Source organism: Carlito syrichta, unplaced genomic scaffold (assembly GCF_000164805.1).
Source record: "Carlito syrichta isolate Samal-C Ts95f unplaced genomic scaffold, Tarsius_syrichta-2.0.1 Scaffold316420, whole genome shotgun sequence".
In the NCBI taxonomy this organism is placed as follows: domain Eukaryota; kingdom Metazoa; phylum Chordata; class Mammalia; order Primates; family Tarsiidae; genus Carlito; species Carlito syrichta.
The window spans coordinates 1,793,760-1,811,096 of NW_007260516.1; the positions used below are offsets into that span (position 1 = coordinate 1,793,760).

Below are 17,337 nucleotides of genomic sequence, written 5' to 3' on the forward strand. Positions count from 1 at the left end.
GTCCAGGATGAAGACAAGCTCCAGTGTCCAGATGAACATGCTGATGGATACAGAAAGATCACTGATTATGGTCTTGACTGGATCCTTGCTAGATTTTAAAGAACAAGTAAAAATGTTTTATGGTTCTCTTTCAGGTTATTTGATCATTCCATGGAAGGATTTAAAAACTGGGAGTTCATGACTATTCACTGCTGGGGAGAACGAGCTTCCGGTGACTGGATCCTTGAAGTTTATGATACTCCCTCTCAGTTGAGGAACTTCAAGACTCCAGGTGAGCACTCCCTTTCTGTAAGTCAGTCTACTGTGTAGAAGGGATGATGGTGTATATTTTGGCCAAAGGGTGTTTCATGCTCATATATAAGGATTATCTTTTTTCATGTGACTCATTTCATGTGTTCTTGAACTGTCTGCACATATTCCAGTTCTCAATATTACCATTTGAGAGGTAATAATTTAAGGAAAAGAAATAAAGAATAAATATTTAGATATAAGTCTAGAACAAAGCATGACAGCTTTTGATTGATGTTTCTAAATACATAATCCATACCTCTAACCAACTTCCCGTGTTTTTCTTTATAAACAAGCCAGCCTTGTCTTACCTGCAATAAGTTAGATCACATGGTTATAATTTCTTGATAAAAGACAACAGACTTCCTTAGTTATCTTTTTTTTTAAGTTTTCCCTAAATTTAATTTTCAGTTCAGATAAGACATTGAGTTTGGCCTATGCCAGCTAATCTGAGTGCCTCCAAAGACAAAGAAGATGGTATTCTGCCCTGTGTGAACCCAAGAGCCAAGGAAAAAGAAAACTTTGCTAATATGTAAAAAATCGTGGAAACTGGGGTATTAACAAAGGCCTTTTTAGGTGGTCTCAGACTATTGCTGCACATAGCCTCTTTCTCTCTTTATGCTAACATATGAAACTTGTTGATAATACAAAATCAAGGAAAATACAACATGGGATGAGAGGTTGTGATTGGGTTGCCCATGACAGAGTCCTGCAAAGCGCATGACCCAGCAATGAATGATCCGTTTGATAACTACCTGTCTTTCCACCCTCCCATAGACACCTCTACAACTCTCAGATAAAGTCTTCTCAATGGTCTGTCTGGTCCCATTTGCAGAAGAACCAGACCTGAAGGAAATTTTAGGACTGACCTCCAATTCTAGCCATCTACTGATTACAGAATAAATTAACCTGGACATTCTGTATTTATAAGATTGTGTACTATTCAGATACAGCTGGCTGCATTGGGGCAAAGGAGGCACACAGCAGAACACAGGAATCAAGAGTACATTTACAGACTTTTGCCTGCCAATCTGGGAAAGTTACTCACTGATCTTTTTTTTTTTTTTGAGTCAAGATCTCACTGAGTCATGTCACCCAGGCTGGAGTGCAGTGGCATGATCACAGCTCACTGCAGCCTCGAACTCCTGGGCCCAAGTGATCCTCTTGCCTCAACCTCCTGAGTAGCTGAGATCACAAGTGCACATGCCACCGCACCTGGCTAATTTTTTTGTAGAATCAAGGTCTTGCTATGTTGCCTAGGCTGGGCTCAAGTGATCCTCCTGCTTCGGCCTCTCAAAGTGCTGGGATTACAGGCGTAAGCCACTGCACCCGGCCCTGTTGAGAACTGTAAACAGTCAAGAAACTAAAAGTGCCTCTGCTGTTTATTATCACCAGACCCCAGCAATTCTACTCCCTATGGTAACAGCAGACTGCTCCTAAAGACATAATACTGGTTAACCAAGCATCGCATACAAGGGTCAGAGGCCATGAATATAAATCCTTCCTCCTCAAGTAGCATCCTAGGGCTTACTGTGATTATCTGCATTAAAAGCTCTCTACAGTAACTCAGATAGTCTAGAGTTATCTATTTCATAGCATTGGCTTCTCCCTATACAATTTACCTGTTCACATTAACAGCTGCCACCTGTAATCATTTTAGAGATGTTCTTTTTATACCAGGAGATACTCCAGTGCTATTACAGCCTGGAGTAAGGAGACTTTAATAGAAATAAATTAAAATTTAAAAGGAATATATTTGTGTATCTTTCCTTCATCCAACCTTTCACTTCAGGATTACTCACACCTTTGGTAAGGGACTTTCAGTTTCCTGTTTGTGTATCTATGTGCACATGCATGCATGTGTTTCAATCATTGTTTCCATGGCATAAGTCCTCTGATAGGTTTCTTCCTCTCTGGTTAATGAGGGATTTCATTAGTAGGCTAATAGAAATTCGGAAGTTCCTGGCTTCAAACAGTTTATATTTGTTTGTTGTTTCTTCCCACTTGTTTAGTATTACAATACATATTAAGAGTGTTTGGAGGCCAGGCGCGGTAGCTCAAGCCTATAATCCCAGCATTTTGGGAGACCAAGGCAAGAAGATTGCCTGAGCCCGCGGGTTCGAGACCAGCCTGGGCAACATGGTGAGACCTCATCTCTACCAGAAATTAAGAAATTAACTGGGCGTGGTAGCACGCGCCTGTAGTTTAGGCTACTTGGAAGGCTGAGGCAGAAGGATCACCTGAGCCCAACAGGTCGAAGCTGTGGTGGCTATGAGCAGTGAGCCACTGCACCCCAGCCCAGGTGACAGAGTGAGACTCCAACTCAAAAAAAAAAGAATGTCTGGGGGCATGGGTTGTTGTTCTTTTGCACATTAAATCTATAAATGCAGATTACAGTTATGTGTTAGCAAATAGGATAGATTTTTCTCATTTCTGTATTAGTATTTCTTCACAGCATGTTTCAGTATTATTTGCTGCAAAGTCTTCCATAGAATTCAGCAGACAGAATAAGTGGTAGAGGAGGGGGAAAAATGGTGGCCCAAATATGGCAGTGTTTGATGTGAATCAGAGCAGAGATTCTAAGGAAATAAGATTATATAACAAGGGAAATTTGAAGAGATGTATTGCCCAGCAAGGATACCCCTGGTGGGCTTATGATGTACTTCAGAAATGGCACAAAAGAAAATAATCAATTTTGAGACAGCACTCTCCTCAAAGCACTTATGGGGGTAACTTTTTAAATCCAAAATGATCTTAAATAAAATGAACCACGTTTTAAGGTGACTGATGATTGGGATAACTTAGAGTGTCCTTGTATTTTATGCTCCATTTGTACATTTGAGAGATGCCATAAGAAAAATGGGTTCCCTCTGCATTACTACTTAAAGACAATCAGATAGGTCATCAGCATCCAGAGGTCATTCACTTTTGGCACTACTTAACGTATGCTGCTTGGAAAGCTGAGTCTGAATAACACTCTGATTGTGAAAAGCATGGCCATTAACAAATGAGTCCAAAGAAAACCTGGTAAAGGGCACACTACATATAAACCAGTTGTACTTGGACCAATATAAAAGTCAGGAAAAAAGAGATGCATCACAGAATAGTTTCACTTTTAAACATCAGGTCCCTAAACTCCTACAAATGAGTAGGAGACAGTATTGTATTGTGATTTAATAACATAGGATTTGACCAGGTACAGTGGCTCACACTTTTAATCCCAGCACTTTGGAAGGCCAAGGCAGGAGGATCACTTGAGGATGGGCACCCAAGACCAGCTTGAGCAATATAGCAAGATCCCACCTCTACAATTAAAAGATAAATTAATAAAAAAACTTCTTTAAAAAAATACAGGATTTAGATTTGGGGTGAGTTTCAATATCTGTCTGTCCTCTTACTGCCCTGGGGGAAGTAGCCAACCTCTGTGCCTCTGTTTCCTCATCTGTATAGTATAAATACTAGTACCTACCTTAGGGCTGTTGTGAACATTGGAGGGGATAAAACTTAGAAAGCATTTAGTCCTGTGCTTGGCTTATATAATAAGCAATTGAACACATCAGGCATCAGTTTGATGGTGATGATAGATGCTAACAGATGAAGAAACCTGACTGCTGAGGGTCTTTACTCTCTAAGCTAGCCCCAGACCCTAACCCCTGACCTTTTCGGGATTCTATGCCTTCAGCTGAGGTGAGAAGGGTTCTAAGAGGGATCCTGCCTTTCCACCAGCATATTTCCATGGTTGTAAGGATTTTATCTTAATCACTTCTGCTTATGGTTGATTCCTTTTGTTGTGAATCTTATTAAGCTTAATGGCCTGGAGGCACTGTTAAAAAAAAAAACAAAAAAAACTTTGCATTGAACACTTTAGTTTTATGAAGCTAAGAAATAAATAAGAACTAACTGAAGCAAAATGTACCTGGTGAGTGATCCAGACACACAAGAGCTGAAACACCTGCCTCGGGTCTTTAGGCATCCTTGACCAGAAAAAATGCTCTTCATCAACATTGTTCAGTAGAACATTCTTCATGGATGGAAATATTCTGTATCTGTGCTGTCCAGTATAGTGGCCTCTAGTCTCAGATGGCTGTTGAGCACTTGAAATGTAGTTAGTGTCAAATGCAAATCAAAACCAAATTGCGATTACTACCTAACCCCAACAAGAATGGCTATCATTAATAAACAACAATAGATGCTGGCAAGGATGCGGAGAAAAAGGAATGCTTCTACACTGCTGGTGGGAATGCAAACTAGTGCAACCTCATCGGAAGATAGTGTTGACGATTTCTGAAAGAACTAGAAATTGACCTTCCATATAACCCATCAATCCCCCTATTGGGAATATACCCGGAAGAACTCAAGTCATTCTACCAAAAAGACAACCTGCACAAGCATGTTTATTGCAGCTTCAGTCACAATAGCAAAAACATGGAACCAACCATGCTGCCCACCGAAGCTAGGCTGTATGAAAAAATACACAATGGAATATTATGCAGCCATAAAGAAGGACAAACATATGGACTTCACAGCAACTTGGATGGATTTGGAGTCGATCATACTCAGTGATCTATCACAGAAACAAAGAATGTGAGAACCATAAGTTCTCACTCATAAGCAGACCTTGAACGATTATCATAATACTATAAGAAAGGGATTGGCAGTTGAGGGAAACTGCCAGGGGAGGGATGGGGGTGGGATTGGCAGTTGAGGGAAACTGCCAGGAGAGGGAGGGACACGCCTCATCAGTAAGGGTACCTACATAATGAACATTTGTACACCTAACCCTGAATTGTACCCCACGTCTTTAAAATTAAAAAAAATTTAGATTTTAAAAAAATGAAATGTAGTTAGTGTCACTGAGGAACTGAATTTTTAAATTTTAGTTCATTTAAATTTAAGTAGTCACTTGTGTCTAGTGGCTATCACATCAGACAGTACAGGTCTATAGGATAGTATAATAATGATGTATTCTTAATAAAGAATTGTTTTCATCTATTTATTACTAAGTCAAATAATGCAAAAAAAAAAAAAACACTTAAAGCTCAAATAAGACTTTTATACCTAGAACAATAAAACTTTCTGTAAAATTCTGGGATTCTCTTAAATTTCATAATCTGAAATTCATTCCTTGACCCTGCAATCTGAAGTGTGTTTGTTTCACAGTCTTTCCTATAAATGCTGATTAAATCAAAGCCTATCTTGTAGCGGGTGCTCAGCAAATATGTGGAATGTGAATTATTAAATTGTCCTTTCCGCAAATGGTAGAAAATAGGCATCTCTAGCCCAGTGTCTGTTCATATCAATCTGCTTCTCAGTTTCTTGAGTGGGAAAGATGTTACAAAGCTAAAGAGTGAATTGGTCATGCTGTGGTTTCATTATTATTTCTCCAGGTAAATTGAAAGAATGGTCTTTGGTCCTCTATGGTACTTCCGTGCAGCCATATTCACCAACGAATGAGTTTCCTAAAGTGGAACGTTTCCGCTACAGCAGAGTTGAAGACCCCACAGACGACTATGGTACAGAGGATTATGCAGGTGAGCTGGCTCCTGGTGGGACACAGCCTAAGGAAAGAAAGCTCATGCATCACCCACCACGTGGGATAACATAATATTACATTATAATATACCACCCATATTCTGATATATTTCCTTCCATCTTACTTTTATCCCCCCCAAATATTTGTGTTGGTATGTATTAATTGGTGTACTCAAATATTCACATATTCAAATACCCATAGGTGGTGTTTACAAAGTTAATAGTCCATACTATGATTACACTGTAATATATTTCGTCCATAATCTGGAAACATAGTTTGCTTAGAGTTTTACACTATTTTAAACAAGGTCTGGATAGATATCATTATTTATTTGTTTTTGTATATATCTTCGATTATCTCTTTAGAATAGAGTTCTGTTTTGAGATTTACTGTATCAAAGGGAATAATCAGCTTTATGGCTTGGAAACATTTTGTCACACTGTTATCTAGACAAGATGTACCAGTCTACACTGTGACCAGCTGTGTGTGTTTATTGCACTCATTCCTGCCAACATTAACTTGGAAGAAAAAAAGGTTAAAAAAGAAAGAAACAAACAAACAAACATTTCTGAATTTGTAATAGTTTAATAATAATTTGCTAATAAATTTAAGCATTTTTTCCTCTGTAGTTCTCTGAATTAATAAAACTGTCTTTTACTCATTTTTCAATTCAAGGTGGCAGTAATTCTCTATTTATTAGAACTCTGTATGTTATTGTCTCATATTGTCTCAATTTGCTAAAAACATATTCTTAGTTATCACTTGCTTCCCAAATGTAATTTTTGTTTTGTTTTTTCTTGTTTTAACAGAAAAAAAATCTAGGGTTTTAGAGTGGGGTTTATAGTTCCAGATGTAACGTGATTTTTTTTTCAGAAGTTTTATCCTTTAATGTCAGCTAAATAGTCACTTTTTTTTTTTTTTTTTTTTAGTAATCTTTTTTTTTTACATTTGGCCGTTAATTCAGCTGGAACTTATTTTGGCTTATGATATGTAGTGTGAATTGAAGCTCTGTCTTTAGTTATTTTCCAAACAGACTAACATCATTGGCTGAGTAACTGTCCCTTTTTTTATTACTTTAGGATGCATCTTTTATAACAATAGAGTAAGTGCTTATACCAGGGTCTCCTTGGGTCCACCTTTTCTGATTCATCAACCTAATAATTCTAAAAACAAATACCACCCACATTGTTTTATTTATTTGTATTTCATGATGTACTTTAATATTTGTAGAACATCTGCTTCCTATTTTCATAGCAATTATTGCCCTATTATACTTCCAGATGAATTGTAGAATGATTTTTTTAAAGTCTCCCTTTAAAAGCCCCATCTGATTTTATATGTAATCTCATGGGAAGAATTGTTTTTACAGTATACAATCTTTCCATCTGAAACATAGCCCATGTCCCATTTTACAGAAATATTTTCTTTTATGTAGTTTTCTTCTTGTTAGCATTACAAGTAAGTATTTGGAGTCCTGTTGCTCTTGTAGTGGACAATATTTCATGTTTTCTAACTAGTTTATGCTAGTGTGTAGGAAATCCATTGGTTGCTGCCTATTTATCTCATGTATGGCCACTTTGCTTAACTCTCACACTAAATTATACATTTTAGAATTGATTTTTTGGGAGGGTTCAGGTGCTATCACCATATCATCTACAAATTGGTTTTTGTCCATTTCATTATATTTCTGATTGCTGTCTTATTGCATTGGCTAGCACTTCTAGGAACATTCAGATCTTAAGAGATCTAATTCATAACCCATAATGCACAAAGCTTCTCCTAATGAAGAACTGTCTATAAACAGAAGTTTAATATACCTTCAGAAAAAATATGTTTTTCCTGCAGTTCTGAGATTTTTCTCTGGATACTGAGAATAAAAATACCTCATTAATCATCTGAATGAACTATCTTAAATATGCATGGAGTTCCTTTTATTCTAAGCAGGTAGTATTCTAGGATCAATAACACACTTGAGTAATTAAAACAAATGGAGTTAACTAAAGCTAGTTTGTGTTATATTTTGTCTTCTTTTGCTTTGAGCTTATAATATTACTATTTATAATTCGCAAACCATTGTGTCTTCCCCTATTCCAAACCATAAATGGAACATAATAGCAACCTATTATTCAAATTGGGTAATGTTTCCAATTTAATTTTTGGTAATGTTAAGATTTTAAACAACTATACATCGTTGTGATTTTTCTGATTACATCTCTAAAACATCAATGTTGGCACATGTAAGAGAACAAAGACAATTATTCTATTATTATTCTGCAACCTACAATGCTAAATTGTATCTGGGACAGTGTAAGGTTATAAAAGAAGCAGAATAGTATGTCAACTTGCTGAAGAGATCCCTTTGGACAAATATCAAAAATAAATGCTTTTAAATTCTAGAAATCATCTAGTGAAAATTTATTGCCATCCACAACTTCTCTTCTTTGGAGCTGTGATTTTCACCTTCATTTAGAAGTAAGCCTGATTAAGAGCACAGATAACATTATCATAAGCAGATCACTATCTCGTGTCATCAGATCCCAGGGACTGTGAGAGCACAGTTGGGCTGAACTTCAACCCTTACACAGCAGAGCTACCACTCACCTGATACACAGTGGTGGACAGCTAAAATGTCCCAAGGTGTACTGCCTATGGAATTTAATTTAGAGATCAGTTTAAAGCTTTGTGGAAAATAGAAATAAACAGTGCTGTCAAGTGACTCTTGCAATGAGTCAGAAGTATAGATTGAGAGGTCATCTCAAGTACATGAACTTGCTACCTCTAAGCAGGAAACCTAAACTAAGTACCAGGACCTGGTTGATCCCAACTCTCCTAGCCAAATGATATGGGCAGGTCACTAAAACTCTTGGAAACTCAGTTTTCTCATCAGTAAAATGAGGATCTTTGGCCACCAGATTTGTCTCTAAGTCATTCGATCCCAGTTCTATCATTTTTTGTTTCTGTGATTTAGTAATTATAGAAAATAATGACTAAAGGAAACCAAGGTTCAACATTAGGCCCTTTTGATTAAAATAAGTAGGGTTCGAAACACTTCTGGCATCCTTAACTTATTATTTGCACCTTTCATGTAATGTATTTATTGCTCGTTAAAATCATATGAATTTTCGGAGGGAAGATTTTGAAGATTATCAGATCAAATGTCCCAAAATATAGAGAATGAGGGAGAAAAGAGAATTAAAACTTCTTACTAGCCCAAGTCATTAGAAAACTTTTCATCAACTACAAATGAGCTCCATCTTTGGCATTTTTTTCTTTCTGTGCATTCTCTCCAGTTCTATACCAAAGATTATGTAGCAAGAAAGATTAGGAACCTGCATCCCAGGTCTGGAATTCTTTAAGCTTGTTTGAATTTTTTGAATTCATATGTCATTTTCTTTTGTTGACTTACCCATTGACCTTTGGGTAGGATATAATTTTAAATCTATTATCTGTGCCTGAAGTACCTGCTTTGTAATCCAAGACTAGTTGCTGATAAGCTTGTGCCAGATGCCACAATGATTGTTCTTGCTGACCACAGTATTTCAGAGGTATTCAGTGGCTTTAATGACATTGAACGAGATAGGCAATCTGGTCCAGACATTGAATAATCATTTTTCTTTCTCCTTTTGTCGACAACTTAACTTCTCAATTTTCTATGTATTCAGTTTTTTATTGTTGTACATATTTAATTTCAGTTGGTTTTTTCCAATTGCTACAGTTCATTTGAATTCTAAAATACTTATCTCCCACAAGGCAGCCATATGTGCTTTGAAGACCAGGCCCTGACCAGGATTTACATTCTTGATACTTAGGTAATCGAGGTTGCCTACGAGTCAAAAAAAAGAAAAGAAAAAGGAAAGCGCTCATCTGTAGATTTAAGGTCACATTGACCATTATTTCTCTCTCTTAAAGAAACTCTTAGCTGGCATGGTGGCTCATGCCTCCTAGCACATTGGGAGGCAGAGGGGAGAAGATTCCCTAAGCCCAAGACTTCAAGACCAGCCTGACAAGACCTCTTCTCTATAATAAACCAAATAATTAGCCAAGTGTGGCAGCACAGGCCTGAAGTTCTGGCTACTTGGAAGGCTGAGGCGAAAGGATCGCCTGAGTCCAACAGGTCGAGGCTGCAGTAGCCATGATAGTGCCCCTGCACGCCAGCCTGGGCTACAGAGTGAGACTCCAACTAAAGAAAAAAAGAAGCTCTCTCTGCATAAGGGAGGACAAAAGAAATGTATTTTGTACCAAATTTAAAATAAAACTGACCTCCTTAAAATCATTTTTTCAAGTGTTGTTCTAATCTCTTTTGCAAAGGTCCCTGTGACCCTGAGTGCAGTGAGGTTGGCTGTGACGGGCCGGGACCAGACCACTGCAATGACTGTTTGCACTACTACTACAAGCTGAAAAACAACACCAGGTAAGAGAGATGCCAAATCACATCCCTGCAGCCCATCCCAGGTGTCCCAGGGGTTCCTGCAGGGCCATAGCCACAAAGTGCACACAGGAAAGTGACTGCTGAGCCACCACTGCCTCCCTGGGTGACTCCAAATGGTGAAAACTATACTGAGTTACACAACACAAGAGGTGCATGCGTTTATGAAACTGCAAATGTCTTCTCTCACTTGGAGGGGTAGTGAGGAGGGACCTGCTAAGCACTTGCCCCTCCACGTCTTTCTTTGTCTTTTTTTCAAATTGAGAGGTGAGAATTTTATGTATTTCTGGTGCACAACATGACACTTTGATACACACATACACATATTTTAGAATGACTAAATCAAGCTATTAAATGCCTGCAATGCCTCACATACTTGCCTTTTCCTGGGGTGAGGACACTTGAAATCTACTCTCTTAGCAGTTTTCAAATACAGACTACATTGTTATGAACTCTAGTCACCATGTTGTACAGTAGACCTCTTGAACTTTTTCCTCCTGTCTAACTGAAGTTTGATGTCCTGTCCCACTGACACTTCATGTCATGACTACATTCATGCTTCATGAAAATGCCAGTGCAGGCCAGGCTCGGTGGCTCAGCCTGTAATCCCAGCACTTTGGGAGGCCGAGGCGAGTGGATTGCCTGAGCCCGCAGGTTCGAGACCCATCTGGGCAACTTGACAAGACCTCATCTCTACAATAAATCAAAAATGAGCCGGGCGTGGTAGTGCACGCCTGTAGTTCCAGCTCCGTGGAAGGCTGAGGCAGAAGGATCGCTGGAGCCCAGCAAGTCGAGGCTGTGGTGGCCGGGAGCATGCTACTGCACTCCAATCTGGGCAACAGAGTGAGACTCCAACTCAAAAAAGAAAATGCCAGTGCACAGGCCAGACATGCTTTTCCACACTCCCCAGCACACAGGATATCAGTGTGGCAAAGGGGCAGATCCTTGCTGTTCTCGTCGTTCAACTCTGAGCACCAAGGTGGACCTCATGCCTCTTAGCCCCTGGCCTCTGGCAAGAGTTGTGCAGATAAGTTTCCATGGGGCCGAGCAGGGAACGGTGACTTTCCCAGTCAGAGTCCATCCTGTCCATGCAGGGTCTTCTTCCTTCAGGCAAAATTCATCGTGGGGAGCTGCCCTCCATACTTCAGTCACCCAGACAGACCCAGACATCTTCGAATTCCTGTTTTAAATCTGTGCTGGGATTTGAATTCCTTAAGGGAATGACCTTTGGCTGTCTCGGTGCCTCTGTTATCTCCTGTACGTAGCAAAATGCCTGACTTTTAATTGGTGCTCAGTAAATATTTGTTGACTGAATAAATAAATTCCGCTCTGTCCTTCCTTTGCAGACACACAGGGAAGTTATTTTTAAAAGAAGTTTTCTTATAAGCAACATAAATGTAAATATATTTATGTTAATTTAGACAGTAGCTTACAGCCATCACGTGCACCTATATATGCACATATATACACAGGATCATTATGTCAAACAATCCACGAAAACAGAAGTAACACCTTATTAAAGTAACTTTTTGCATAAAGTCATAGTTCCTGCATATTTTCCTCTGATTCACCACCACAACCTTCCTCTTTCTAATCACCATCCCTTTTCGAGAGTTAGATGCAAACTAGGAGATGTTTGCAACACGAGACATCTTCCTTGGTGGCCTTGGTGTTGGGTAACTGCATTGCCACTTCAGCATGTGTTGCAAGTGGAAGCTTTGTTTTGTTTTGTTTTTTGTGTCGGAGTCTCACTCCCTTCCTCAGTGTGTAGTGCAGTGGTATGATCACAGCTCACCACAGCCTAGACCTCCTGAACTCAGGCTATCCTCCTGCCTCAGCCTCCCTAGTAGCTGGGACTACAGGCGTGTGCCACCACAACTAGCTATTTTTTTATTTTTTTATTTTGGAGAAACAAATTCTTACTGTATTGCCCAGGCTGGACTCAGACTCCTGGCCTCAAGCAGTCCTCCCAAAGTGCCTGGGTCTCCCAAAATGCTGGGGTTATAGGTGTGAGCTGCCATGCCCTTCCCAGGAGGAAATTTTAACAAACAGAATTGGGTCTGTGGGTGTCCTGGTTTAAAACTGATTTTGAAGCGGATTTCAGCTGTTTGCTCAGCGCCTCCTAGGGAACACAGAGGACTGAGTTGCTAGTGACACTGCCTTCTTTCCTATCTTTCCTCGACGCAGGATTTGTGTCTCCAGCTGCCCCCCTGGCCACTACCACGCTGACAAGAAGCGGTGCAGGAAGTGTGCCCCCAACTGTGAGTCCTGCTTTGGGAGCCATGGTGACCAGTGCCTGTCCTGTAAATACGGATACTTCCTGAATGAAGAAACCAACAGCTGTGTTACTCACTGCCCTGATGGGTCATATCAGGACGCCAGTGAGTTCACTTCAAATATTTGGGTTTTAGAGAAGAAATGTGGGGTTTTCACTTGAGTGATCTTTTGAGGCAGAGTCCTACTTTACGAAATCTGGGCTTTGCCTCACATCAGACAGGATTGAGTTCATTTATTTTAAGAGACCAGTTTAGAAGCTTTATGTAAAAATGCTTGTAACTAACTTTGTCAGGGGATCCTGAAGGCCATCCCCAGGTTCAGTGAGGAGCTAGGTGTATTCACGAGGCTCAGGGTATAGCCGTACTCGTGAACTCACAGTTATGATTTATTATAGCAAAAGGGTACAAAGTAGAATCAGCAAAGGGGAAAGGTGTGTGAGACAAAGTCCAGAGGAAGCCAGGCACAAGCTTCCACAAGTCCCCTCTCAAGGGAGTCACACAGGACGTGCTTAATGCTTCCTACAACACTTTGTGACAACATGCGTGAAATGTCTACCATGGTACCTCATTAGGGACTCGGTGTCCAGGGTTGTTCCTGGAGGCTGGTCGGGCCTGACACATACCAAAATTCCAGACTCCTGGAAGGAAAGCAGGTGTTCACCATAAACCATGTTGTTTATACAAACAGTTTAAGCATGAGCCACTCTTACCGGGGTGGTGGGAACCGTTCCAAAATCCAAGTTCCCAGATGCCAGCCAAGGGCCAGGCTTATAAGCAGACTTCCAAGAGACAGTGGCCAGGCCCACTGTTTTCTGCACAGTGGCCAAAGAGGCACCAGACCTGGATGGCATCGCAATATACATTCTTAACAGTTCAAAAAGCATGACTTTCTTATAACTGTAGAATGAACATGTGTCAAAGACTTATTTAATCCATCAGTGAGGGAATTTGCAAGGTGACAAATGGGTTCAAAGATGGTCAGGTAGTCCACCAAGAAAGGCAAAATGCAGTTATTTTGCTGAGTTGGAAACAAAATTGAATAATTTTCTACATAGCAATATGACTAGAATGGGGGGGTGCGTTTTCTAATAAACAGAACTTATTTACAGCTTTACCAAAGAAATTTTGGTCCCCGGCCATCCTTCATTAAAAGACAAAGGTATGTTGTCCTAGAGAACTAAATAATCTTAGAGCAGATTCATTAGACAGTGCTCCAGAAAGACTCTCCAATGGGCTGTAGTTATCTTAACTCTTTCCAGATGATTTGTCCTAACAACGATGTCACACCATGGTATATGATGACCCCAAAATTTCATGGTGTTGTGCAACCTAAGAAAAAGGAAACTCAAATTTAAAGGAATAAGAATTGTTTACAATGAAATCAGACAAGAGGTCTGAAGTAGATACTCTTGCTTCTTAAGATGTAAATTCTCTCTTGCTTCAGAGGCAGGCATTATAGGGCCTCTCAAGTTACACTTTACAGCAATGGGTAGAGACTCTCCTATAGTTCTTTTTTTTTTTTTTGAGTTGGAGTCTCACTCTGTCGCCCAGACTGGAGTGCAGTGGCCGCTCCCGGCCACCGCAGCCTCGACCTGCTGGGCTCTGGCGATCCTTCCACCTCAACCTTCCGAGTAGACGGAATTACAGGCGCGGGCTACCACGCCTGGCTGATTTTTGATTTATTGTAGAGATGAGGTCTCGCCAAGCTGCCCAGGCGGGTCTCGAACCCGCAGGCTCAGGCAATCCACTCACCTCAGCCTCCCAAAGGCGCAGATTACAGGCTGAGCCACCAAGCCCGGCTCCCTATAGTTCTTATTTGCCCCAAAGTTTAGAACATGAACCTTGACTTGGAGAAAGAAGAAATTGGGAGACAGGAGGGGAGCCACAGAAATAAGCAATATTCTTTGGGAGGAAAAAAAAATCAAAATACTATCAAAAAGGCTGAGCCTTGGGAAAGAAATTGGGTTCTAGAATGCTGTATAACAGGATCTTGGTAATTGAGAGAGTCAGTTCTGTTTCCAGAACCTAATTAAGGAAGGCTAGCCGGGCTCGGTGGCTCAGCCTATAATCCCGCGCCTTTAGGAGGCTGAGGTGAGTGGATTGCCTGAGTTATAATTTTATAATGTTATCATTTCATGGCAGTTACACGTGGTCTCCCTGTGTCACTGAGAATACTGGACATGGTATAGAATATGAACTCAGATGACCTGGATCTACCTACCCCTCAGAGCAAGTCCTAAGTGGATCCACCTACCCCTCAGAGCAAATCCTAAGTCTTCAGTGAAATTTTTTCTATCAAATCACTCTATTTCAGGCCGGGCGTAGTGGCTCACATTTCCCAGCACTTTGGGAAGCCGAGGTGAGAGGATTGCCTGAGCCCATGGGTTCAAGACCACCAGCCTGGGCAACTTGGCGAGACCTCATCTCTACAGTAAATCGGAAAAAAATTAGCCGGGTGTGGCAGCACATACCTGTACTCTCAGCTACTTCGAAGACTGAAATAGAAGGATCACTTGAGCCCAGCAGGTCGAGGCTGCAGTGGCCATGTGTGTGCTACTGCACTGTAACCTGGGTAACAGAGTAAGATTTCGACTCAAAAAAAAAAAAATCACTCTGTCTTATCATAGAACAACCATGAATGTGCCCTTTTTTTCCCCAATGTAGACCTGGTATTAGTCAGGCAAGCCAGTATTTAGAGTATTATTTGTTCAGATGATACATTTCTATTCTCTAAAATGTAGATATTATCTGAAATATAGTAATATTTGTATCTATTTCACACCAGCTATACAGTATAAGACACTATTTGGGACAAGACAAGAAATAAGCAATCCTTACCTTGCAATCTCAAAGGGAGGTTCCCTCTTCAGTGCGGTTCATCAGAGCATCCTAAATGTTTGCATGGGATCTCCAGCCCCGTCCCTCAGCCTCCACCATTGCTTGTCAGTTCTCACAGTGTGGTCCCGGCTTCATAAGCGGGATTTTCATTGTTGGCAGTTGGGAAACCTTGCTTGGGAGAAAGGATGGGAAGAAGAGGAGAAAAGTCTATCAACTCTTCAACTAAGAATTGATTACTAGCCGGGCTCGGTGGCTCAGCCTGTAATCCCAGTGCTTTGGGAGGCTGAGGTGAGTGGATTGCCTGAGCCCGCCTGTTTGAGACCCGCCTGGGCAACTTGGCGAGACCTCATCTCTACAATAAATCAAAAAATTAGCCGGGCATGGTAGCGCGCGCCTGTAGTTCCAGCTACTTGGAAGGCTAAGGCGGAAGGATCGCCGGAGCCCAGCAGGTCGAGGCTGCGGTGGCCGGGAGCGGCCACTGCACTCCAGTCTGGGCGACTGAGTGAGGCTCCAACTCAAAAAAATAAAAGAATTGACTACTCTGTATTCTCCCATCTGCAAAATGGCAGAGAAGTCTAAGGTGTTTCCTCGTGTGACATTTCCTGCCTGTAAGTGGTTTGCTTAGAAGTTATCACAAATGATGGTTCTGGGGTCTTCCTGCAATCTTCTACTCAAGGCCATGGGTGTAACAGCATTCCTTAGCAATCAGTAGAATATCTCCACGTACTTTCTGTGGAATCCAATTGACAGATTGATTTATAACTTTCTTTTTTTTTTTTTTAACAGAAAAAAATCTTTGCCGGAAATGCAGTGAAAACTGCAAGACATGTACTGAATTCCATAATTGTACCGAATGTAGGGATGGGTTAAGGTAAGAGAGGGAACGATTTTATCACATAACACAGCTCAAGGAGCTTCTCAATGTAGAAAGTAAAAAAAAAAAATAGAAATAGCCCTCTTATGATCTCCCCTTGATTTGACTTCTTTCAAGCGCTTGATTGCTATTTGCATTGTCTCTGTCTACCATTATATGTGAAAAATAGAATGCCATTGTGGCTAAAGACAGGTTATAAACCAAATAAATTCTCTTTAGAAAAGATGTCTCAGATACAAGTCAATAAAAATGACCATTAAAGAGGCATTCTTCATGCTTTTTTGACCTGCTTTGTGCCGGTCAAGGATTACTGTGCAGGTAATACCCATGAATTATATTTAATCCCCTGATTCATTCCTTGTACAGTTGGAAATTATTCCCTTATCTTTATTATTTCTCTCCACATACCCAATCATTCTCTTATCTTAAGTACCTCAGGCTTGGTTCCATTATGCCTTGGTGTGCACATAGATATAACACCAGGAGGTATTTTCCATGAATGAATGACTTACTCATTGCTATGGCTGGATAGTTCATAAACTTATAGGAGAACAGCATGCAGCTGAAAGTAGAGAAGGTCAGACCATTCTAAGTTGAGTAAGGAGTTAGACTGGCTTTGCATAGAGTTACAATTCCTCTGCACTGGATCCCTTGTAAGTATTGATCGTATCTTTATTTCCACATTTGATCAGAGGTAAGATAGGCAAGATCCAGAGAGTTTCCAGACAGGTACTTTATTCACACTGATCATTCTTGGAATATCATTTTCATTTAGGTCTATTCGAATATCTATTACGTTATTTCTCTTTTTCCCTCATAAATACATTGAGTGTTTGTTTGCTTAGCAATATTTATCTCAAGACTTCACTCCTGATGAGTAAGTCTACTGAGCTTCCTAATTTCTTCTTGGAGAAGGAGCAGAGTGGTGTAAGAAAAAGAAGGAATGTATCGGTGGCTCAGCCTGTAATCCCGCGCTTTGGGAGGCTGAGGTGAGTGGATTGCCTGAGCTCGCAGGTTCGAGACCTGCCTGGGCAACTTGGCGAGACCTCATCTCTACAATAAATCAAAAATAGCCGGGCCCTGGTAGCGTGCACCTGTAGTT

General features: G+C 40.5%; 1 protein-coding gene across 1 annotated transcript in view; it reads left to right on the plus strand.

Annotated features, from left to right (window-relative positions):
• The window catches only part of PCSK5 (proprotein convertase subtilisin/kexin type 5), a 467,206-nt gene that overhangs the window by 266,382 nt on the left and 183,487 nt on the right, over window positions 1-17,337 (plus strand). The window contains exons 15-19 of the mRNA XM_021707170.1: window positions 135-271; window positions 5,676-5,819; window positions 10,130-10,232; window positions 12,435-12,628; window positions 16,148-16,232. Coding sequence (XP_021562845.1) covers window positions 135-271; window positions 5,676-5,819; window positions 10,130-10,232; window positions 12,435-12,628; window positions 16,148-16,232 — 663 coding nt within the window. The remainder of the gene's footprint in view (window positions 1-134; window positions 272-5,675; window positions 5,820-10,129; window positions 10,233-12,434; window positions 12,629-16,147; window positions 16,233-17,337) is intronic.